The sequence below is a fragment of the Triticum aestivum genome, chromosome 5B (genome assembly GCF_018294505.1).
Source record: "Triticum aestivum cultivar Chinese Spring chromosome 5B, IWGSC CS RefSeq v2.1, whole genome shotgun sequence".
NCBI lineage: Eukaryota > Viridiplantae > Streptophyta > Magnoliopsida > Poales > Poaceae > Triticum > Triticum aestivum.
The window spans coordinates 526,976,869-527,003,200 of record NC_057807.1 but is presented as its reverse complement, the minus strand read 5'-3'; the positions used below and the strand labels follow the sequence as shown (position 1 = coordinate 527,003,200).

The following is a 26,332-nucleotide window of genomic DNA, read 5'->3' as shown; positions in this document are numbered from 1 at the left end:
CTTTTGTTTTCCGGTGCTCTGCTGGTGGGGTTTATCCTCTTCGCTTGATGCGTCGAGCCCCTTGTGTTCGGCATTTAGTCGGCCGGACTGTTTAAAAACCCAACAATCCCTGTGGGTGTGATTTGCAGGCCTTCCGGGGGTACTGTGGATTTGACATATCCGACCCAAAATCTTCTTTAAGTTGGACAATTCGTCACTGTCATCCTTTAGAGGCTGTGTTTTATTATTGGGCCGCGAGCTTTTAAATCCGGCATTGACTGCCGTGCTCTTTGGGGTTTTCTCTTTATTCCGGCGCTGCTCTTTTCTGCGCCGCGATTTTCCATTTCCATCTCTTATCTCGGATGTACTTGGGTCGCTGGTGCTGCATCTTGCTAACCAGCTGTCCTCGCCCGCACAGAAGCGGGTCATGAGGCTTGTTAGTGCGGACATTGTCCTCGGCCTTTCTTGACCGAGGTGCCTGGCGAGCCATTCGTCTCGGACATTGTGCTTGAAGGCTGCTAAGGCTTCGGCGTCCGGACAGTCGACTATTTGGTTCTTCTTGGTAAGGAACTTGTTCCAGAATTTCCGCGCTGACTCTCCGGGCTGTTGAGTTATATGACTTAGATCGTCTGCATCCGGAGGCCGGACAGAAGTCCCTTGAAAATTTGCTCTAAACGCGTCCTCGAGCTCTTCCCAACTTCCAACAGTATTTTCTTGGAGGCTTTTAAGCTAATGACGGGCTGGCCCTTTGAGCTTGAGTGGTAAATATTTTATGGCGTGGAGATCGTCTCCTCTGGCCATATGTATATGTAGTATATAATCTTCTATCCAGACTCCAGGGTCTGTTGTTCCATTGTAGGCCTCTATGTTGATGGGTTTAAATCCTGCTGGGAATTCGTGGTCCAGCACCTCATCGGTGAAACATAGCGGGTGTGAGGTGCCCCTGTATTTGTGTGTGCCGTTATCATCGGACACTTGACGTGTTACCTTGCTTTTTGGGGCCTTCTCCTTTGGCCCATAAATGGACCTGGCTGGGCCATCCACCCTTCCGAGTTCGTTGGTGGATTTATGTGTGGCGCCACTTTCATAATTTGGCCTGTCATCTGGCCGTCTATCCAACCAGGCGGCCCCTTTATTTTTGGACGGTGGAGGCTCTATGGCCTCCTCGTCGAATTCCGGTAGCAGCTTGCGCTTCGGGTAGCTCTTTGATTGGTGGCCATTGCCGTACTTATCTGCGGTATTGAGCACTTTGCTCCATCTCATTCTGAGTGTGTCTTCCGCTGTTTTGAGCTTCCGTTTTTCCTTCTTCAGGCTTATTGCAGTGCTGACGAGTCTTTTCTGAAGGTTCTTACTCTCCGGCGACGTGTCTGGCGTATGGTCGTCCGGACTATTGTTTTCGCCGGCTTGGATTGATTATCGGACTCGTCCTGTTCGGACGGTTGCTTATTTGCATGTTCGTCGTCCGATTCTGAGCCCTGCCGTATGACGGGCTCCGTGGGAGCGTTATTGTCGTCGAGGCGGGACTTAGGGCGGCGTTTACACCGTCGTTTTGGTCGTTTATCGGCGGGGTTATCTTCTGCCGCGGCCCGTTGGTCCTCATTATCGCTCCCCTTTGGGGTATCCACCATATATATGTCATGCGACGAGGTGGTCCTGTCGTGCTGTATAAGCTCTGTTTTTTCTTCGTCTCCAGCTTCGTCTTCCATAGCGTCGATGTCTTCGGAGTCATAGTCTAGCATGTCGGTTAGATCGTCGACAGTGGCTACAAAGTGGGTGGTGGGTGGGATCTGAATTTCTTCATCGTTCGGACCCCAACCATCCTGGCCATAGTCCGGCCGGGACTCTCCCGATAACGAGAGATATTTTAGTGAATTCAGGATATCGCCAAAAGGCGAGTACTGAAAGATGTCTGCGGCGGTGAATTCCATAACCGGCGCCCAGTCCGAATCGATTAGCAGGGGCGCGAGAGGTTCGCAGTCCGGCGAGGAGTCCGGCGTCTCGAAATCACGAGTTTCGCAGGGGACAAGATAAGTGTTCGGCTCCATCGCCGAGGATGTTGAAGCCCTCAGGGCGGCGTCTATCCACCGTCCCTCGATGTGGGCGATCGGCTCCGGGCTAATGGCCGAAGCGGATCCGTGTGCGGCCACCAAGGCACTGTCCGGTGGCAGAGCTAGATCGTGCCCGTCGTCACAGTGCGGCGCGCTTGGCTGTGGCTCGAGTCCGTCGAAGATCAAGTCTCCTTGGACGTCGGTCGTGAAGTTTAAGCTTCCGAATCTGACCTGACGGCCAGGGGCGTAGCTTTCGATCTGCTCCAGATGGCCAAGTGAATTGGCCCGCAGTGCGAAGTCGCCGAATATGAAGATCCGTCCGGGGAGAAAAGTCTCACCCAGGACAGCGTTGTTGGTTGAAGATGCCATCAAGCCTATCGGTGACGACACAGAGGAACTCTCAATGAAAGCACCAATGTCGGTGTCAAAACCGGCGGATCTCGGGTAGGGGGTCCCGAACTATGCGTCTAGGCGGATGGTAACAGGAGACAAGGGACACAATGTTTTACCCAGGTTCGGGCCCTCTCAATGGAGGTAAAACCCTACGTCCTGCTTGATTAATATTGATGATATGGGTAGTACAAGAGTAGATCTACCACGAGATCAAGGAGGCTAAACCCCAGAATCTAGCCTATGGTATGATTGTTGTAATGTATGTTGTCCTACGGACTAAAGCCCTCCGGTTTATATAGACACCGGAGAGGCTAGGGTTACACAGAGTCGGTTACAATGGTAGGAGATCTACATATCCGTATTGCCAAGCTTGCCTTCCACGCCAAGGAAAGTACCTTCCGGACACGAGCCGGAGTCTTCAATCTTCTATCTTCGTAGTCTTGGAGTCCGGCGGATAATGATAGTCCGTCTATCCGGACACCCCCTAGTCCAGGACTCCCTCAGTGGGTCCACCACCTCATCAACCAAGACACGAGCATAGCCCGCTGGAATCGGGTTGCAATGGAAGGTTGCCTCCGGGGGATTTGTAAAAGCAAAGTCGTCCGCCACCTTCTTGGATATGTTCTTCATTTTGACGTGTAGCTCGCAGTTAGTGTTCTCCGTGATGTCATCCACGGGGTATCTACCCAGCATTGCATCGTCCAGGACGGAACCCACACTGCTTCTCGGCATGGATGGGCCGGTGCTATCCAATGCTGGATCATCCGCTAGTTGCTGCAGCTGCTGAGACCTCGTTTGATGGGTAAGTGAGTCAATCTGCTCCTGCTGCCGCTGGAATTTGACTGCCAATTCCGCTTGACTTGCTTCTAGGCCTTGAAGGCGTTCATAGTCCCGCTTCCTCTGCTCCTCCTCCATCTTCCTCTTCTTCTCCTCCGCAATCTTCTTTCTCGCACGGTTTCTGTAGTCGGTGTTCCATTCTGAAAACCCCTCATACCATGGAATAGCACCCTTGCCTCGTGTTCTTCCCGGGTGTTCAGGATTTCCCATGGCACGCGTAAGCACTTCGTTCTCTCTGTTGGGCTGGAACACCCCCGATCGTGCCTCTTCTATTGCAACAAGTATCGCATCGTCGGCTACCTTCAGACTTGCCCTCGTCGAAACATTGCCTGTCTCTGGGTCCAACTCCCCCCCATGCGCATAGAACCAAGTCCTGACCCTGGGGGGCCAGCTCTTAGTAGCCGGAGTGACACCTGCATCCTCCATCTCTTTCTCAGACTTATCCCACTTAGGCATTGCCACCGCATAGCCACCTGGCCCCAGCTTATGGAACTTATCCTTTTTTCTGCATTCTTCTTGTTTATTCTTGACCGTTCCTTAGCTAATTCCGAATCCTTGAATTTCACGAAATCGTCCCAATGATCACGTTGGTTCTCTAGTGTTCCCTTGAATACTGGAGTCTTCCTTCCTCCCTTGACGTACTTCTTCCATTCACGATTCTTGTGGTTCTTGAATGCAATCGCCATCATCCTAAGAGCAGTCTCCTTGACTTTCTGCACATCTGCTTCTGTGAAATGATCTGGTAGGGTGAAATGTTCCATGAGAGTATCCAAAAGCAGATCTTTTTGATTCTTGTCGACAAAAGTAACATCTGGACGTGGCTTTGCTGGCTCTCTCCATTCTTGAAGTTTGATCAGGAGTTGGTCCTTCACAAGAACTCCGCACTGACGAACGAACTTGTCCGCAATCTTCTTAGGCGCTAATGGTTTGCCAGTATGGCTGCATGCCTCGATATTGTACTTTACGCCCTGCTTCAACTTTTTGTTCAGGCCTCGTTTCGTCATTTTGCCTGAAGATTTGCTCGATTCGGATGGCTGAAAGAACAAAGATCGATTCGTTAATATATCTTCAAGTCATTTAAAACATGTGATGATCACCAGATGCCTACTTATATAAATATATATACCTCGCCGGTCTTTGTTGTTTCAGGATCAACATGTTCTTCGTCATCGTCATAATCGTAGTTCATGACTTCATCAATTTGGTCGTCGCGATTGAATATCATATCACCCTCTCCGGTGTTGTTTAGAAATTCGGAGCCGTCATAATCTTCTTCATTCTGATTATCATCTGGCCTGCGTATCATATCGAACATGGTCTGTTCTCCCTCTCTGTTGGTATTGTCTGCCATAGCTTTTGTTTAACTAATCCAAAAGAAATATAAAACAATTTAGTATTCAAATTACATTGTCTCGAATAATAGATATAATCTCGAATACATCGTCTAGAATAATAGATATAATCTCGAATACATCGTCTCGAATAATATATAATATTGAATAGTACATCACAGGCTATTAGCTAATAAAGATCGAATACTACAAAAGAATCTAGGACACTCGCGGTTCCTCCGGCGCGGGCGGTGGACACCCAAAGAGAAGGAACCCTCACATGATCATAGCTGAAGTGAGATCCCCGAAGAAACTGCTAGGTATTGGAGAACCTGCCGCCCTCTAACGCAACCATGTAGCGATGGACGTGCTCGTCCTCCTCCCTGACACGGCGACGTACCACCTCCGGCGGGGCCGGGTCCCTCCGCACCGAAACTGGCCCACGCGAACGCTAGCAAACGAGATCAGGGTCGACGACGGGATCCGGGGCCGGGTTCCTCATCAAGCGGCGCGCCCCTCCAGGCAGCCCCTCCCAGTGCCAGCCCGGCGGAGCCCAGTCCCGGACATGGGTCGGCTAGACGTCGTCGCGGACGGGTCGACGGCGAGGATGCGGGCCGGGCATCATCGAGAACAAATACTAGCTATATGCCCGCAAAAAGTAACATTTTTTTAATGATTGGATTTTGATAACTAAAATTTCTAACATTTCTATATAACACTAATTATGCTAATCTAAATAACACTAAAATTTCTAACATTTCTAACATTTCTATATAACACTAATTTCTAACATTTCTATATAACACTAATTTCTAACTGATTAAACACTAATTATATCCATCTAACATGCATTCATACATATATAATAGTGAAAAACTAATAATCTAAATAATCTAAACTAATTAAACATACAAAATACGTGTGTGTGTGTGTGTGTACTAATTAAACACTAATTATCTAAACTAATTAAACATACAAAATAATAATCTAAATAATCTAAACTAATTAAAGACTAATTATTTAAACTAATTAAACATGCTTGTGTGTGTGTGTGTGTGTACGGGCTCGGGGAGGGCTCACAGCGGGCGACGGCGACGGCGAGGCGACGACCGGGGCGGCGACGGCGGGGACGGCGCGACGGGGACGGGGACGACGCGACGGGGACGGGGACGGCGCGACGGGGACGGGCCCGGGGCGGCGATGGAGACGAGGGCGGCGACGGGGACGGGGGCGGCGATGGGGACGAGCGGCGACGGAGACGATCGAGGGCGGCGGCGACGACGACGGAGACAGAAACAGAGGAACGAACAGAGAGGGAAAACGAAATTTTCGCACTCTAGCATATATAGAGGGAACCTTTAGTACGGGTTGGAGCCACCAACCGGTACTAAAGGCCTGTTTTGGCCAGGCCAAGCGGCGGGAAGCGACCCCCTTTAGTACCGGGTGGTGGCACAAACCGGTACTAAAGCCACCCCCTTTAGTACCGGTTTGTGCCACGACCCGGTACTAAAGGGGGTGCGCTGGCGCAGGTGCGGTGCGGCAAGTTTAGTCCCACCTTGCTAGTCGAGGGGCTAACGCACTGGTTTATAAGCCCCAGTGTGGTAGCTCTCTCGAGCTCCTCTCCTAACCAGGCCTACTGGGCCTACCTGTCCTCTTCGCCTAGTGGGCCTACTGGCCTTCGTGGGCCTGCATCCTGGCCCAACGAAAGGTTGTGTCGCTAGTCGTATGCAGGCCGCTTTGGCCCAGTAGGCGGGCTTTTTTTTTCTTAATTTTTTTTGCTTTATTTTTTTTGTTTTATTTATTTTTGAGTTGTTTTTTTGCTGTATTTAGAGTTTCTTTGTGAATATTTTTGCTTTAGGTACAAAAAATTACAAACTTTCTGTTAGTGCCGGTAGATTTCAAATTTGAATAGTTTAAATTTTGAATTATTTGAAATTTGTGTGAATCACTAGTTTGTGAATAACTTAACTTTGAAAAAAGTTTTTTCAGTGATTCTTTTTTCTTATGTTTAATATTAGTGTGTTTTATCATTATATTCAATTTAGTAATGCTTAGGTTATTTAAAAAATGAAATGCCTTTGTAACAGTTCAGTTTTCGTCGGAAACCCTGATACTTCGAAAGAGATTGTCCATTTTGTACACGAAGTGCATCCAGTTTTTGCCGTAACCCTCTCTACTTTCTTGCACATGCTATTTGTATGAAATTATGATACCATGCCAACTTTCAACCTTTTCTGAGTTCATTTGAATTGCTTTTCAATTTCAGGGTCATTTAGCTGGAAAAAAATCAGTAAATGCATGAAAAGAATTTGTTTGCACATAAAATTTCTTCGCGTTTCAAATGCCAAAACACATAACTACCCTAACTATTACAGACATTCCCTCCTGGGTGTGAAACACAGAAGAAAGTGATGATAGTGAAGCCGATCACATCCCAGATCTTTGGGTGTGAAACTTTTTCTTCGCGTGTGTCCCTTTGCGCCGTAACCATGGAAAATCTTCATCATTTAACGGGATGCTCGGGTCAATATTCACTGTGAATGGAGCAATTTCATCAAACTTTTCATAATCTTCTGACTTGTCTGTCTTGTCATCCACTCCCACGATGTTTCTCTTCCCAGAAAGAACTATGTGCCGCTTTGGCTCATCGTACGATGCATTCGCTTCCTTATCTTTTCTTTTTCTTGGCTTGGTAGACATGTCCTTCACATAGAAAACCTGTGCCACATCATTGGCTAGGACGAATGGTTCGTCTGCATACGCAAGATTGTTGAGATCCACTGTTGTCATTCCGTACTGCGGGTCTTCCGTTACCCCGCCTCGTGTCATATTGACCCATTTGCACCGAAACAAAGGGACCTTTAAACCACGTCGATAGTCAAGTTCCCATATGTCCTGTATATAACCATAATATGTTTCCTTTCCCGTCTTGGTTTCTGCATCAAAGCGGACACCACTGTTTTGGTTGGTGCTCTTCTTATCTTGGGCGATCGTGTAAAATGTATTACCATTTATCTCGTACCCTTTGAAAGTCATTATATTCGAAGATGGTAACTGGGACAGCAAGTACAGGTCATCTTCAATAGAGGTGTCATGCATGGTACGTGTCTGCAACCAGTTGGCGAAACTCCTGGTTTGTTCACGTGTAATCCAGTCATCAGACCGCTCCGGGTGTTTGGAGCGTAGCAAATTCTTGTGTTCATCCATATACGGAGCCACCAAGGTGGAATTCTGTAGAACTGTGTAGTGTGCTTCAGTGAGAGAATGTCCGTCCATACATATTATTTGTTCCCCTCCTAGCGTGCCTTTTCCATCCAGTCTGCCCTTATGCCGCGATTCAGGAACACCAATCGGCTTAAGGTCAGGAATAAAGTCAATACAAAACTCAATGACCTCCTCATTTTGATGGCCCTTGGAGATGCTTCCTTCTGGCCTAGCACGGTTATGAACATATTTCTTTAAGACTCCCATGAACCTCTCAAAGGGGAACATATTGTGTAGAAATACAGGACCCAAAACGTTAATCTCTTCGCATAGGTGAACTAGGACGTGCGTCATGATGTTGAAGAAGGATGGTGGGAACACCAACTCGAAACTGACAAGACATTGCACCAAATCATTCTGTAACCTTGGTATGATTTCTGGATCGATTACCTTCTGAGAGATTGCATTGAGAAATGCACATAGCTTCACAATGGCTAATCGAACGTTTTCCGGTAGAAGCCCCCTCAATGCAACCGGAAGCAGTTGCGTCATAATCACGTGGCAGTCATGAGACTTTAGGTTCTGGAACTTTTTCTCTGCCATGTTTATTATTCCCTTTATATTCGACGAGAAGCCAGACGGTACCTTAATACTGAGCAGGCATTCAAAGAAGATTTCCTTCTCTTCTTTGGTAAGAGCGTAGCTTGCATGACCCTGATGTATGCCGTCTTCTCCGTGCATACGTTGCTGGTCCTCCCGTGCCTCAGGTGTATCTTTTGTCTTCCCATACACGCCCAAGAAGCCAAGCAGGGTCACGCAAAGATTCTTCGTCACGTGCATCACGTCGATTGCGGAGCGGACCTCTAGGTCTTTCCAATATGGCAGGTCCCAAAATATAGATTTCTTCTTCCACATGGGTGCGCGTCCGTCCGCGTCCTTCGGAACAGGTTGTCCGCCAGGACCCTTTCCAAATATCACCTTCAAATCCTTGACCATATCATGTACATCAGCACCAGTACGGTGGCGAGGCTTCGTCCGGTGATCCGCCTCACCTTTGAAATGCTTGCCTTTCTTTCTTACGGGATGCCTGCTCGGAAGAAATCGACGATGTCCCAGGTACACATTCTTCTTACAACTATTCAAATATATACTGTCGGTATCATCCAAACAGTGCGTGCATCCGCGGTATCCCTTGTTTGTCTGTCCTGAAAGGTTACTGAGAGCAGGCCAATCATTGATGGTCACGAACAGCAACGCCTTTAGGTCAAATTCTTCCCCCATGTGCTCATCCCACGCACGTACACCTGTTCCATTCCACAGTTGTAAGAGTTCTTCAACTAATGGCCTTAGGTACACATCAATGTCGTTGCCGGGTTGCTTAGGGCCTTGGATGAGCACTGGCATCATAATGAACTTCCGCTTCATGCACAACCAAGGAGGAAGGTTATACAAACATAGAGTCACAGGCCAGGTGCTATGGTTGCTGCTCTGCTCCCCAAAAGGATTAATGCCATCTGCGCTTAGACCAAACCATACGCTCCTTGCGTCATCTGCAAACTCCTTCCCGTACTTTCTTTCGATTTTTCTCCACTGCGACCCGTCAGCGGGTACTCTCAACTTTCCGTCTTTCTTACGGTCTTCTCTGTGCCATCGCATCGCCTTGGCATGCTCTTTGTTTTGGAACAAACGTTTCAACCGTGGTATTATAGGAGAATACCACATCACCTTGGCAGGAATCTTCTTCCTGGGGCGCTCGCCCTCGACATCACCAGGCTCATCGCGGCTGATCTTATAGCGCAATGCACCACATACCGGGCAAGCGTTCAAATCCTCGTACTCACCGCGGTAGAGGATGCAATCATTAGGGCATGCATGTATCTTCTGCACCTCTAACCCTAGAGGGCAGACAACCTTCTTTGCTTCGTACGTACTCTCGGGCAATTCGTTGTCCTTTGGAAGTATATCCTTTATCATTACCAACAACTTTCCAAATCCCTTGTCAGATACACCATTCTCTGCCTTCCATTGCAGCAATTCCAGTGTGGTGCCCAGCTTTTTCTTGTCACCTACGCAATTCGGGTACAACAATTTTTTGTGATCCTCTAACATGCGCTGCAACTTCTTCTTCTCCAAATCACTTGCGTAGTTTCTCTTTGCGTCGGCAATGGCCCGACCTAGATCATCAACGGGCTCATCTGATGCCTCTTCTTCAGCTTCTTCCCGCATTTCCGGCTCAGCTTCTTCCCGCATTACCGGCTCAGCTTCTTCCCCGTATCATCGTATTCAGGGAACCCATGGCCAGGATAGCTGTCGTCGTCCTCTTCTTCTTCATTGTCTTCCATCATAACCCCTCTTTCTCCGTGCTTGGTCCAAACATTATAGTGGGGCATGAAACCGGACTCAAACAGGTGGACGTGAATGGTTCTTTACATAGAGTAATTGTGACCATTCTTACAGCCAGCACATGGACAAGGCATAAAACCATCCGCCCGCTTGTTTGCCTCAGCCGCAAGCAAAAAAGTATGCACGCCCTCCACGAACTGGGGAGAGCATCGGTCATCGTACATCCTTTTGCCGGCTCATCTTCATTACACAACACCGAATAGACCAAATTAATACAAGTTCATACATAAAGTTCATACAACACTTAAATGCAACAAACAAATAACTCTCTAGCTAAAGCATTTAAATGCAACAACAAATGCGATCAAGATCGCAACTAAGGTAACAATTGATCCAACAGCATAATGATACCAAGCCTCACTATCGATGGCATATTTTCTAATCTTTCTAATCTTCAAGCGCATTTTCTCCATCTTGATCTTGTGATCATCGACGAGATCGGCAACATGCAACTCCAATTCCATATTCTCCCCCTCAATTCTTTTCAATTTTTCTTTCAAGTACTCGTTTTCTCTTTCAACTAAATTTAACCTCTCGACAATAGGGTCGGTTGGAATTTCCGGTTCACATACCTCCTAGATAAAAATATCTATGTCAACTTGATGGGCATAATTTGTCATAAACACGAAATGCAACAAATAGTTTTAAAAGAGAATATACCACATCCGAATCATAACAAGGACGAGGGCCGACGGGGACGGATATGAAAACCATGGCACTATGTATAACAAACAACGTACGGGTAAGATAATTATACGAGTAACTATATATCCAAATCACACAAACATCAATTTTTTATATAAAATTTCATGAACAAGAGGCTCACCACAAGGTGGTGCCGGCGACGGGACGGTGCGGGCGATCGGCAGTGGTTACGACGGAGATTTAGAAGGCACTAAGTAAACCACACCTACATATGCAAACTAAGTGTTATTTTTGACCTCAAATTGCATATAAATCAAATACTAGCACATATATATATTTCCTCCCAAATTACTAAACTCACAAATTAATAACTATAGAAAGCATTGCAAGAGCTAATCTAGCAATGAGAGATGAAAGGACAAAGTTGCTAACCTTTGTGATCACTTGAATGGATGGGGGCCTTCAAATCTTGACAAATTTTGGGCAAAATGTGTGATGAGCTCGAGGGGAAGAGGAAGAACAGAGAGGAGAGGAGAGGGGAAAGGGGGAAGAACAGAGCGAGCTGGACGAAGGCTTTATATGCAGGAGGACCTATAGTACCGGTTCGTGGCACGAACCGGTACTAAAGGTGCTGGAGGGGGCCCAGACTGACAACATCCTGCCACCACCCTCATTAGTACCGGTTCATGGCACGAACCAGTGCTAAAGGTTAGCCACGAACCGGTACTAATTAGAGCGGCCCGGCTAGCCGTTGGAACCGGCACTAATGTATACATTTGTGCCGGCTCTAATACAAACCGGCACTAATGTGCTTCACGTTTGACCCTTTTTCTACTAGTGATACGAACCGGGACCAATGCCGACGAGGCCCCGGCCGCCCCCCTGGGCTCACGAACCGGGTCTAATAGCCCCCATGGGTCCTGGTTCTTGAAGAACCGGGACTAATGGGCTGGCCAGACCCAAACGATAGCCCTGTTTTCTACTAGTGGGCGGGGATGTGGGATGACATGTTGTGGCCAAAATTTAGTTTGAAGGTCCGAAACACATACAACTTCGGAAAGTTTCTGGTAATTAATCTTCAGAAAATACATGATAAGTGCCTTTCATGCTGAGGTGAGTTGTTTTGGTTTTTGCGGAGGTGTTTCCTGGTACCAGCAATCGTGCAAAGAATATATCCCACAATATGTATTCCTCATACAATATAAGTAACACAGTGAAAGAACAACATGGAATTTAAATGAGAACATTATGAACTTTATTGTTTCTCACAAACCACTTCATTAAAATTGCAAGTGGCATAGTTAAACATGAGCCTATTGCGGTCAACTAAGAGGTAAGTAGTAGGGCTTATTTTGATTTAGAATTAATTATGCCATAAGTGTCCAATAAGAGGTAATTCTTGAGATGTAGCTTAAATAGTAGGCCTTTGATGTGAGACACTTCAGCGCCAACTTTGAAAGTTTATAACGACCAGGTTCTAACAATAGAATATGACAAGGATCAAAGTACATAATATATTGGGCTACCTTTCATCCGGTGATAAAAAAAATATTATTTTTGAATTTCAAGGTAGAACTTGAGGTGTTTTACACTCTGAAAAGAAAACTTGAGGCGTTGTCATGTTTTTCATAATTTTAACTTTCAATAGAAAAATAATTCTTTTGGTTCCCGAGTTTGAAATAGGGGTAATTTGATGCTGGTTTTTCAATTGAAGCATGATCTTCCTGTAATATTCATAAATGTTGATAGCCTCGAAACTTAAAGGTGGAATGAAAGCGCCCAGTTCTCTCTTCAAAGTTCTGAAAGCTGCTGGCAATTAATTTGTAGAACATACATGACTGGTGCCTTTCATGCTGAGGTGTTTGGTTTTTGTGGAGCGGGTGTTTCCTGGTACCGGCAATCGTGCAGAGCATGTTTCCCACAATATATATTGCTGGAACAATATTAGTAACACATTCAAAGAAAAATATGAAATTTAAATGAAAACATCATTAACTTTATTGTTTCTCACAACCACTTAATCAAATTCACTACCAGAATAAACACCTATGCCTACGGCCAAGGCCGTAGTCATAGCCCTGATTCCCGTCGGGATAGGCCTATGCTGACGGCCCCCGTAGGCATAGGGCCGTTGGCATAATATGCGTCGGCATATCTCGGGATGCCGTCGGCATAGATGATATGCCGACGGTGTCCGTATATCTATGCCGACGGCCAGGGCCGTCGGCAAAGTTCCACGCTAACGGTGGCCGCCGGCGCTATCGTCAAGTGCCGCCCATAGAGGAGGCGCCACATGGCAGGGATATGCCTACGGCGTAGCCGTCGGCATAGATTTGAAGCTATGCCTATGGCTAAGCCATAGGCATAGCCCTACCACGTGGCAGGGCTATGCCTCCGGCCTAGCGGTAGGCATAGTTTCAAATCTATGCCGATGGCTACGCTGTAGGCATAGCCCTGCCACGTGGCAACGTCTACTAGCTCCGTGGGCAGGGCTATGCGCCTACAGCTTGGCCGTCAGCATATATCTAAAACTATGCCTACGGCTATGCCGTAAGCATAGGTGCCAGGCTATGCCGACAGCCTAACTATAGGCATAGTTTTAGATATATGCCGACGGCCTAACTATAGGCATAGGCTCCACGTGTCGTCCTCTGGTAGCTCATGGTAGCCCTATGCCTACGGCTAAGCCGTAGGCATAGTTTCCGTCTGATTTTTTTTCCTTTTTTCTGTTTGAATTCAATTCAAATTCACAGCATATATATATATATATGATGAAATAGACATACACAACATATATAAGTATCATCCTCACAACAAACACCATCACAACAATATAAGTATCATGACAAACATAACCATCATCACAAACATAAGCATCTAAAGAAGCACACAAGTCATCTAAAAGACCACAAGTCATCTAAAAGACCATAAAAGACCACAAGTCATCTAAAGAACACAAGTTTATGATCACCACCACCATCACCCAAAGGCTTAAGCGCCAGCACATCCACCACCACCACGAAGGTCGTCACCGCCAAGTCCGCCGAAGCCTAGGTCATCACTGCTAGCGGCAGCGCTACTACCAGGACCGCCACCGCCTCTGTGGATAGGAGTGACCGGGCTCCGTGACTCGGGAGTGATGCCAAGACCAGCACCACCACCAACAGTAGATCCATCGGTGCCTCTCCAAGGTAATGTCTGTCCTCCGCGCTTCTTCCTTGGTCATCTTCACACCAAGAGCGTCGTGATAGTATGTCGAGATGGCCACCCAATGCACCTCGTACTGCATCTGGCGGGCCTTACTCTTGGCTTGGCAGAGCACGATCTGGTTGGCAATGGCCTTGTGCTCCGGAAGAACTCGATAGTATTTCTACAATCATTCATGAAACCAGAATGGAAGAAGCCATGAGTTAAATCATTCATGAAACCAGAATGGACTTGTGGTTCTGAAGAGAACTCACCCAAAAATTAGTGATCACGTCCTTAGCATGGGTCTCATAGTCCGCGTGGGGGGCTGCTACCCAGTGGTCCCAACTCGTGGCCAAAACCAGGCGGTCCGGGTTCCTGACTGGATCCGGACAATACAGCCCCCGCCAGTATACCTTCAGCAAGACGGTGATGAGGCAGTTGGGAATACGGGCCCCTTTAGGATATATCCAATTGCTGCAAAAGAATGAAATATTAGCATGTGACAAGCAAAATAAAGAGAAATATAAGCATGTGACAAGCAAAAGAATGAAATTATTATAAAGTGGCACTTACTCTTTCCCCGTGGGCTCGATGAGCCACTTCTGCTCCTCGGTAGCAGGAATCTGCTTTGGTACCTTTGCGTTACCACGCAACCACTCCTTGTTGCCAACCCCCTCCCTGCCACCACCATCACCCCCGCCACCACCATCATCCCCTCCACCACCTTCCTCCTCGCCTGTTTCCTCCTCCTCATTCCCCTTCCCAACCTCCTCCTCCTCGTCCCCCTCCCCAACTTCCTCCTCCTCCTCCTCCCGAACCTCCTCGTCCTCTTCCTCCTCGTCAGAGGGTACCTCACTAGAGGAGGGTGCCTCATTAGAGGAGGGCCTTGAAGGCAACACCCATAAGTCGGTGAGGGTGCGCTGTTTCTGGCCGCGACCCCCTGTAGTGGCTCTCCCCCCACCCCCTCTCCCTCTAGGGGCTCCCCCCGCCCCCTCCTCCTCTGGGGGCACCTCTCCCTCGACCTCCCTTTGAGGAGTCATCATCAAGTAGTTGGGGGGGGGGGAGGATTACATGCTCGACCACTCCGACTAGGCATGTTGATGACCTTGCGTAGGAAACCCACACTGTCAGCCTTCCCCTTGCCCATGTTCCACAAACCTGCATTGAAAAGAAAATAAACAATTAGTACATTAAAAATGAAGGAAAAGGCATAATAATAAGGAAAATAAACACATTAATAAAAAGCATAAAAAGGCTTATTCCTAAACCATAGGAAAAAAGACTTGAAACGTACATCTGCTAGAACCCATATGAATCATCACTGTTGTAACCTCTTTCTTGGTCGGTCTCATCATCACTTTCAATCATATCATCTTCGTTGTCTGACGGAGGTGGAGGCTCTTCCTCATCGTCAACGTCTTCGTTTAACTTTTCTAGCATAAGTATGTCATTTTCATTGACAATGGTCTCACCATCATTCCGTGCATCGTCCTCGTTTGCATCCACATCATCATCACCCAATAGTCTAGCATCATCGTTTCTGACCACATCATCATCAGGTTGCTCTTGATAGAACACTCCCTCGTATGTCATGGGATTAATGTTGTAGTAATCGTCTTCATTCGGGTCCGGTAGCTTACCATGTGGCGACACCTTGAACACAACTTCCCATGGGTAAGGCAGATAATAAACTTGTGTTGCTTGGGTAGCCGCAATGAAGAGATCGGCTCCGGCATAGACGGTTGATGGTTTTACTTCGACCAAACCAATGGAAGGCGAATGTTTTACCCCCTCCCGCAGATCGAACCATCGGCATTTGAACATAGGCAGACTTAGGGTTTCGCACCCTTTGCGAAATGTAATCTCGTATATACACTATTAGGGAAAAGCCTAGCAGCAGCGTGGGTTTTGGGCCTGTTAGCAGCGCGGGGGTCGGCGCTACTAATAAGGCGCTACAACTAACGTGTAGCAGTAGCGCGGGTGCGACCCGCGCTACTACTACGTCCTTTAGCAGTAGCGCGTGTGCCAACCCGCGCTACTACTAATCTCTAATCTCTGATATATTTTTTTTGAAATTTTTCGAATTTTTTTTCGACTTTTCCCTAATTTTCAAATTTCTGAATTATTTTAACCTCAAATCTCTAATCACCCCTCATTGCTGCTCAATTTAATCCCTAGTCACCCCTCATCATTCCAAATCATCTAACTTCCTAGACGGTCACCCATCCGCTCACTACTCCAGCCTGAGCACGCTTAACTTCCGGGTTCTATTCTCCCTCGTTTCCAAGTCTGCACTTGTTGTTTTCCTGACAATAATAAGATGTCAATCCTATTAACCTTAGGAATTTAGCTTGAGCATGAAGTCACACATTTCACTGTTTGAGTTTGAAACTATTGTTCTAAAAAATTAGTAACACTAATATTTCTTGAATAATTAGTTTGACCACAGTTTGACCATAGTTTGACCAGATTTGACCATAGTTTGACCAGATTTGACCAAAAGTCAAAAAAACTAAAATAATTATTTAGTAACACTAATATTCTTGAATAATTAGTTTGACCATAGTTTGACCAGATTTAACAAAAATTTAAAAAAACTGAATTTTTTTTGAATTTTTTTGCCTCCAGATCTTAAAAGCCCCGTAACTTTTTTCTGTTAGGTTTTTGAGGATTTTAAAGATGTTCAACAGGGTTCCCCAGTTAAATTCGGATGTAACTTTTCAAGTAGATGCTTTTTCATATAAAAAACTTTTTCATCCGAGTTAGTATGCAAAAGTTATGCCCATTTTTACAAATTCTCGAGAGATTTTGCAAATAAAGTCGAAATTCATATTTGCAAATTTTCCCAACAACTAGACAACATATCACATGGGAAACTTATTTTCTTTAATTTTTTTGACATTTTCATCATTTTCTTTTATTTTTTTAAACTGAAAAGGCGATCCACGGGGGGGGGGGGGGGTAGAGTTTGAAAATGGGACCTTTAGTAGTAGCGCGGGTTTTTAACCCTCGCTCCTGCTATGGCACCACTTAGTAGTAGCGAGGGCTAAAAACCAGTGCTACTACTATCTCCCTTAGTAGTAGCGAGGGTTAAAAACCCGCGCGACTACTATGGCATGTCCCAGGGGGCACGGTAGAGACCGCTTAGTAGTAGCGAGTGTTAAAAACCCGCGCTACTGCTATCTACTTAGTAGTAGCAAGGTTTAAAAACCTGTGCTACTAGTACTTACTAGTAGCAAGGGTTTTTAACCCTCTCTACTAGTAAGATTCTGTGTATAGGCTTTTCCCTAGTAGTGATATTTTGTACCCTTCCGTAGTAGTCTACTGAATTTTGACCGGGGCTGTACACTCCGGTATTTATAGTTTTGGGATCAGGCCGGCTGTTCTGGTGCTCCTCTGTATGGAAGCGATACCGATACGTCTCCAACGTATCTATAATTTTTGATTGCTCCATGCTACTTTATCTACTGTTTTGGACTATATTGGGCTTTATTTTCCACTTTTATATTATTTTTGGGACTAACCTATTAACCGGAGGCCCAGCCCGGAATTGCTGTTTCTTTGCCTATTTCAGTGTTTCGAAGAAACGGAATATCAGACGGAGTCCAAATGGAATGAAACCTTTGGGAACGTGATTTTCTCACCGAACGTGATCCGGGAGACTTGGACCCTACTCCAAGAAGTAACAGAGGCGGTCACAAGGGTGGGGGGCGCGCCCCTGCCTCGTGGCCCCCCTGTTGCTCCATCGACGTACTCCTTCCTCCTATATATACCTACGTATCCCCAAACGATCAGAACGGGAGCCAAAAACATGATTCCACCGCCGCAACCTTATGTATCCACGAGATCTCATCTTGGGGCCTGTTCCGGAGCTCCGCCGGAGGGGGCATCCACCACGGAGGGCTTCTACATCAACACCATAGCCCCTCCGATGAAGTGTGAGTAGTTTACTTCAGACCTTCGGGTCCATAGCTAGTAGCTAGATGGCTTCTTCGGGTCCATCGAATGTTCTCCCCCCTCTCTCGTGGAGATCTTTTTGATGTAATCTTCTTTTTGCGGTGTGTTTGTTGAGACCGATGAATTGTGGGTTTATGATCCAGCTTATCTATGAACAATATTTGAATCTTCTCTGAATTCTTTTATGTATGATTGAGTTATCTTTGCAAGTCTCTTCGAATTATCCTTTTGGTTTGGCCAACTAGATTGGTAGTTCTTGCAATGGGAGAAGTGCTTAGCTTTGGGTTCAATCTTGCGGTGTCCTTTCCCAGTGACAGAAGGGGCAGCAAGGCATGTATTGTATTGTTGCCATCGAGGATAACAAGATGTTTTTTTATCATATTGCATGAATTATCCCTCTACATCATGTCATCTTGCTTTAGGCGTTACTCTGTTTTTAACTTAATACTCTAGATGCATGTTGGATAGCGGTCGATGAGTGGAGTAATAGTACTAGATGCAGAATTGCTTCGATCTACTTGTCTCGGACATGATGCCTATATACATGATCATACCTAGATATACTCATAACTATGCTCAATTTTGTCAATTGCTCAACAGTAATTTGTTCACCCACCGTAGAATATCTATGCTCTTGAGAGAAGCCACTAGTGAAACCTATGGCCCCCGGGTCTATTCTCATCATATCAATCTCTATTACTTTATTACTTGCTTTGTTTTTACTTTGCCTTTTACTTTTCGCTTTGCATCTATATACCAAAAATACCAAAAGTATTATTTATCATCTCTATCAGATCTCACTCTCATAAGTGACCGTGAAGGGATTGACAACCCCTAATCGCGTTGGTTGCGAGGAGCTATCGTTTTGTGTAGGTACGAGGGACTTGTGCGTGGTCTCCTACTGGATTGATACCTTGGTTCTTAAAAACTGAGGGAAATACTTACGCTACTTTGCTGCATCATCCTCTCCTCTTCGGGGAAATCCAATGCAGTGCTCAAGAGGTAGCAAGAAGAATTTCTGGCGCCGTTGCTGGGAGGCTCACGCAAGCAAGTCAACTATACCAAGTACCCATCACAATCCATATCTCTCGCATTACATTATTTTCCATTTGCCTCTCATTTTCCTCTCCCCCACTTCACCCTTGCCGTTTTATTCGCCCTCTCTTTCCCATTCTCCTCCTCTCTTTCCCGTTTGCCTTTTTGTTTGCTCGCGTGTTAGTTTACTTGCTTGTCGGTATGACTAGTCTCTTATCTTCTCCGTTATCTCCCGAGAATGAAGTTCTAAATTTTAAGCAAAGGGAAGGAGAAAATCTAAAAGATGCTTGGTATAGAATTTGCAATGCTCAAAATAGATCTACCAGGAAGCAATCTACTTCAGTTCTCCTTCGTAATTTTTACGTAGGTGCTAATCCTTGGTATAGATATATCCTTTATACCATTACCGGAGGAAATTTCTTGGGTAGCCACACTTTTGATTCTTATAATGCTTTAATAGATTTATTTGGCTCACCACCTCTTTTGATTAATGGAACTATGTTAACTTTGGAGCATGTTATGCAAAGACTTGAAATTATTGAAAATAAAGTTGCTACCCTTGAATCAATTGAAAATCTTGATAAAAAGATCCACAATCAAATTACCCAATATGGATCTAAGGTAGGAATGACTTTGAAAAATATTAAAGAAAACAACCCATAGTTAATGAGAAAATAAATCTAGATTCCACAAGAATCGATAAACTTGAGGGTATCATTACCAACTTGGGAACCGCTTTTTCTTCCGTACAAAACACTCCAAGTTCGTCTACTAAAAATACCAATCTTATTTATGTTCCTAAGAATAAGGGTGAATCATCTAGTAAGGAAACTGCAGATCTTAAATCTATAGGTGTTCATCCCAATATTTTTTTTCATCATTAAGGAACCTTTTGCTATAAATGAATTTTTCGATCTTTTGCCTGAAAATTTGATAATTACTATAAAGAAAGAAAATTGTAAAAGAGGTAGATGCCTCATTGAAGAATTGCCTAACAAATATGGCAATACCTAGATCTATCCTTACTTTTATGCCTAGCTAGGGGCGTTAAACGATAGCGCTTGTTGGGAGGCAACCCAATTTTTTTTGCTTCTGTTTAGGAATAAATAATCCATCTAGCCTCTGTTTGGATGTGGTTTTATCTTTTAATTAGTGTTTGTGCCAAGTAGAACCTATAGGATAACCTACGATGATAGTTGATTTGATTCTGCTGACAAACAGAAACTTTGCACGCACGAATGTAATTTTGTTAAATTACATAAACGTGATTTTGCGTTGATTCTTTTTGCTGCTGTTCAATAAGAAAATTGTCCAGGACTTCCTTTTTCGGTAGAATTTTTAGAGGTCCATAAGTTTGCGTTAGTTACAGATAACTACAGACTGTTCTGTTTTTGACAGATTCTATTTTGCGTGTGTTGTTTGCTTATTTTGATGAATCTATGGCTAATAAAATAGTTTATAATCCATAGAGAAGTTGGAATATAGTAGGTTTAACACCAATATAAATAAAGAATGAGTTCATTACAGTACCTTGAAGTACTCTTTTGTTTTCTTTCTCTAACGGAGCTCACGAGATTTCTATTGAGTTTTGTGTTGTGAAGTTTTCAAGTTTTGGGTGAATCCTTTTGATGGATTATGGAACAAGGAGTGGCAAGAGCCTAAGCTTGGGGATGCCCATGGCACCCCCAAGATAATATAAGGACACCAAAAAGTCAAAGCTTGGGGATGCCCCGGAAGGCATCCCCTCTTTTGCCCACTTCTATCGGTAATGTACATGGAGCTATATTTTTATTCACCACATGATATATGTTTTCCTTGGAGCGTCTTGTATTATTTGCATATTTTGCTTGTTAGTTTACCAAAATCATCCTTTCTGTACACACCTTTTGAGAGAGCCATACATGAATTGGAATTTGTTAGAATACTCTATGTGCTTCACTTATATCTTTTGAGCTTGATAGTTTTACTCTATGTGCTTCACTTATATTTTTTGAGCGTGATAATTTTTGCTCTAGTGCTTCACTTAGATCTTTTAGAGCACGGTGGTGGATTTGTTTTAAAGAAACTATTGATCTGTCATGCTTCACTTAGATTATTTTGAGAGTCGTTAATAGCATGGTAATTTGCTTGGTATTCAAGATATGTGAAACTTTCTTTTCAGTGCATTGAATACTAAGATAAGTTTGATGCTTGATAATTGTTTTGAGATATGAAGATGGTAATATTAGAGTCATGCTAGTTGAGTAGTTGTGAATTTAAAGAATACTTCTGTTGAAGTTTGTGATTCCCGTAGCATGCACGTATGGTGAACCGTTATGTGATGAACTCGGAGCATGATTTATTTATGGGTTAATTATCCTTTTGCCCTCAGTGTTGTCTCTATGCTCAGTTTTGCCCTCAGATGCAAATTGTGCTCAGTTTTGCCCCTAGTCCATGCACAACTACTATGACGAGGCCAACCGGCCATATTTGAGTCCATTCCGTCCGCCAGCGTTAAGTTGTGGGTCCGGAGCTTACACGTGGGACCGCGTGGACGTGGGTCCGGAGCTTACACGTGGGACCGCGTGGACGTGGGTCCGGAGCTGACACGTGGGACCGCATGGACATGGGTCCGGAGCTGACATGTAGGCCCGTGCAACTCAATCCCCAAATCATTCGTAGCTGCTCTCTGCCCATCCGCTTCCCCGCCGGCCGGCTGACCTGCGCCGCCTCCGGCACTTGCGCCGCGGCCAGGACCTGCCCCGCCACCAGCTGCACGCCTACTCCACCGCTACCTTTCTGCGCCTACGCTCCACGGCTGCCTGCGACGCCCGCCACCTTCCTGCGACGCCACGGGTGGGGCGCTCGCCACCTGCACGACCCGCGGCGCGGCCTCCTTCCGTGCGCCCGGCCAGAGCGCTCAAAGGTGGGGGGCTGCTGGAGCTATTTGAACTAGGAGGAAGAACCCTAGGCCGAAATGGAGAGCAGCGGCGACCCCGGAGTATCTGGCGAGGCAGGCATCGGGCCGGAGATCCGCCGCGTCCACGACTGGGTTCCCGAGGGGTATGTCTTGCCTCCTGTTTAGATTGAGCTTAGTTGTGCATTTGAACACTCGATTCGAGTAGGTTTGCCCAATTAGTGTGTTGATTGCGTCTCTGTTTTTCGCCGGTTAGGATGGAGTTGCGGTTTGCTTTCTTGATGCACATTAGAAGGGACCGGTACATGTTCAATGCAAAGGATCAAAAGAAATACCAAGGAGGTTTTGATTATCGGTTGCCAATGGCTAGTAATTGGAGTTTCAGACAATTTGGGGAGGTAATTTGTAGCCAATATCCTTGGGGTTTGCTTGATGAAGTGGTATACAAATACTATGATGGGGAAAAGAAATGGGTGACAGTTAGTAATGATGAAGAGCTAGCTACCATGTTTGTTAGGCATAAAGAGAAAGATAATTTTCATGTGAGGCTGCAAGTTGATGTGCTTGAGCAGGCATTTGGACCTAGGATGACGGGTGCAACATCTCGGGGAGAACCAAGTCATCGTAATGGCATATCTAGCCAGAACAGTTCAGTTGGTGCACGGCGACGTGGTGGCTCGACAAGTGTGGGCAACAGCAGTAGGGTCCCCCTTGAAGTGGAGCATGATGACTACAATTCTGGGGTTGATGAAGAGAAGCTATATTCTGATGTTATTCAGAATTTACGACGGGCACCTCGGGCTGATACCAAGTTGAGGCTCACAATGCAGTCCGTGTGGATGATGACGCGGTGGGTGAGGACGAAGACCTTGCAGCTGTTGAATGGGACCCTTTGAACCCTAATTTGGAAGAAGGTACAGTTTTTGCATCCATGAATGAGTGTAGAAATGCAGTTGTGACATACTGCATCAAGGTAGAACGTACTTTCAAAGTTGACAAGAGCGATCAAGTATGTTACAGAGTGCACTGTCCGACTGAGGGTTGTCCATGGAGGCTGCTCGCATCTAAAATGCGAAATAGCACTAATGTTCAGGTCAAAGTGAACCCTTTTAAGCACACATGCTAGGAATCAACCCTTAGGAAGGATACAATCAGTAGAGCCAAGTCAAGATGGGTGGCAGAAGAAGTAAAGAAGTGGGTGAAAGAAAACCAGCAAGTGGGTCCAAAGGAATTGCAGAAGAACATCAAAGATAAATTCAAGATAGATTTACCACCAAGCACAGAAGTTTAAGGAGAACTGTAGGTCGGTGGCTACCTAAGGAAACTCCGATTCGATCCGCCCCTCTGGCTGGGAGGCATCTACCTCATACCGATCACAAGGAGAGGTTCACCATGATGGGGGGTCAAATACTTTAATTCTTTGCGTTCCGGAAAGAATGAAATGCATAGGGGACCATCCTTTTTTTTGCGGCATGCTCTCTGATTTACGGATTCGTAGGGGGCCGAGGGCTAACCTTAGTTGACTGACAATGACAAAGGCTTGCGAAACAAAGTAGCGCCTTTGAAATGGAATCTTAATTAACTATCAGTGGTGCAAAGCAGCTTAGCCCCGGGGAGCCAAAGGTTATACCTTTGTAAGCGAACTGTGGTTCTTCTATGTAGGGTATTCCTCCTTTACTCTCTTAATTAACGTCGAGCTAAGTGACTTTGTGTAGCGTAGTAGAATGAAGGCTACATACGCACCGACACGCTCTTATCCCTAAGCCTCTTCGCTAACTCGCTCGCCTACAAAAATGAGTAGGCGAGGCTAGGCAAACTCAGCCGCTGACTTTGACTGTACTGTAGTAGACTTTCTAGCCTTTTATTTTAGAACCCTTTCTCATGTTCTTTCATCCATCAAGTAGGCAAACCGTCAGGTCCTTAGTAGCATTGACAAATAAGAAGAGACGGTGAAAAAAAAGAAAGCTAGAATTTCCAATAGTGAGACTAGCTTGACAAGCTACCTTTCCTATTGATATGAGCTGCGAAGAGAAACAATCTCTTTTTTATGACTTCCACTTCTCGATCCCGGCCCGAAAAAGTGACCGACCCCTTGATGAATGAAAGAAAGGGTTTATGAGCCCTAGCCCTGTAAGCCCACACCTGTGTAGAGTAGATCGTTTAACACCTGCGGCACAAACCCATTTTTGACCAATTGGTTCGTATATCATAGGCGACCGAAAGGCCGCCCCCCGTCTTACTAGACCAACCTGCTATAATTATTCCATAAACACCTAGCGAAGATATGGCAAACAAATAAAGTAGCCCTATGTTCGGATCTGACAATACCATACCATAATCAAAAGGTACAACGGCCCAAGCGACCAGACTTAACATAAATGTAGCCACTGGAGCCATTCTAAAAAGGGAGAAATTAGCACTACTTGGTGAAATAGGTTCTTTTAGAATCAATTTCAAACCATCTGCTAGAGGTTGTAACAATCTGAACGATCCCACTACATCAGGACCCTTTCGACGTTGCACAAAAGCCATTACTTTACGTTCAGCTAGCACTAAAAAGGCTACTCCTAGTAGAAGTGGTAGAATTAAACAAAGTATTTCCGCTGGAACAGCTATGTACGTTTTTGATTTTCTATTCACTCATGATCGGGCCTGACCTGGTCGACCCGATCAAACTATTTCACTTATGATCTGGCCTGGTTGACCCAATCATGATATTGAAGGATGGGACCTTTTATCGAAAAACTCCGGATCCCGAGAAGTTTTGAAGATGGTGCTCCTGTTACGTTACTTCGAATGGAATCCTCACTTGACTAAGCATAAGCGAAAACGTGGCTGAGAGTAAGCAATCCCCTTTCCTAGTGGTTGAGTCATGATCAGAAATATTGCGAAAGAAAGTGAAATGTCCTATCGTCGTCCCACTTACGGTAATCCACGATGTCTCCATTTTATGTATCCATCTTGACTCGTTTTTGGTGTATCGATAGTTCGTTGTATTACACTTTGAACTAACCTAGAGGCCGTGCTTAGGCGAAAATCGATATCAGTGAAGTAATCCCGGAACTCTAGAAATCATAAAGAATTTCTTCCATTTTTTAAAATATCGCAAATATAGTGGAAAAAACTGAGGTTGTTCAATGATAAACAACAGGCTATGGATTCTATGTATGGTAACTGGCAGGAAAGTTTTTAATTGTTGTATTCATTCAAAGGTGAAGTGGAGAGGACAAGCCTAGGTAGTATTGTAGATATTGATCACCACACCGTGGAGTACACATTCAGGGGAGTGACAAAGTCCAAGGAATGCTTTAGGAGGGTTTTTGTCTGCTTTGAGGCTTGTCGTTGGGGTTTTTTGGCAGGTTCCAGGCCTTATTTGGCTATTGATGCCACTTTTCTCACAGGGAGGTTTAAAGGACAGTTAGTAGCTGCTTGTGCAGTTGATGCATACAGTATTGTATTTCCAGTTGCCTACGGTGTGCTGGAGACAGAGTCTGAGGAGAGCTGGACTTGGTTTTTGCATAATCTGCGCCGGGCTATTGCACATCCCAATGGGTTGGTCATTCATACAGATGCCTGCAAAGGTTTAGAAGTGGCCGTGGACAATGTGTTCCCTGGAGTAGAGCATAGGGAATGCATGCGTCACCTTGCTGCAAATTTCATGAAGAAATTCAAAGGACAGGTGTATACCGACAATTTATGGCCAGCATCTTTGACTTGTAGTGTGAAGAAGCAGAACTACCACTTGAGGCAGTTATACATGAATCCCAAAGTGAAAGAATACTTGGAAACACACCACTCCAAGTTATGGGCCAGAAGCCAATTCAGTGAACTGAGCAAAGTTGACTATGTGCACAATAATCTAGCAGAGTCTTTCAACTCAACGATCCGGAAACTAAAGGGTCATTATGTGGTGGATTTGCTGGACAGGATAAGGATAGAATACATGCAGAAATTTCATTATTGTGCAGGAATAGCCGAGGCAAAATTCATGGGCCACATTATCATCCCTGCCATGATGAATGCACTGATGCAGAAAACAACAGGCTTGGAAATGAATATGACTCTTTGCTCGGGTACCACAGCAGAGATATCATATTTGGATAAAGAGAAGAGGGAATGGAGATATCCGGTGGATTTAGATGCTAGAACTTGCAGTTGTAGGCAATGGCAGATAACTGGGTTGCCATGCATTCATGCCTTGTTTTTCATCACTTCTCTCCCTGGTCTAGCAAGGAACATTCAGCAGTATGTGCATGATTACTACTCTGTTGCAAGGTTCAAAGCCACATATGCTTATGCCTTGCCTGCTATGGAGGGAAAACAACAATGGGACATGGTGGACCCTGGATTCAAGCTTTGCGCTCCAGTTCTGGAAAGAGCAGCAGGTAGACCAAGGAAGAGTCGAATCAGACCTC

At 45.4% G+C, this 26,332-nt stretch overlaps 1 protein-coding gene across 1 annotated transcript; it reads right to left on the bottom strand.

Annotated features, from left to right (window-relative positions):
* Positions 1–24,062: 24,062 nt before the first annotated feature.
* Positions 24,063–24,464, bottom strand: LOC123116744 (NADH-ubiquinone oxidoreductase chain 1-like). The gene has a single exon (XM_044537664.1). It carries the CDS (start codon positions 24,447–24,449, stop codon positions 24,078–24,080), a length of 372 nt encoding a protein of 123 aa, XP_044393599.1. The 5' UTR covers positions 24,450–24,464; the 3' UTR covers positions 24,063–24,077.
* Positions 24,465–26,332: the final 1,868 nt, after the last annotated feature.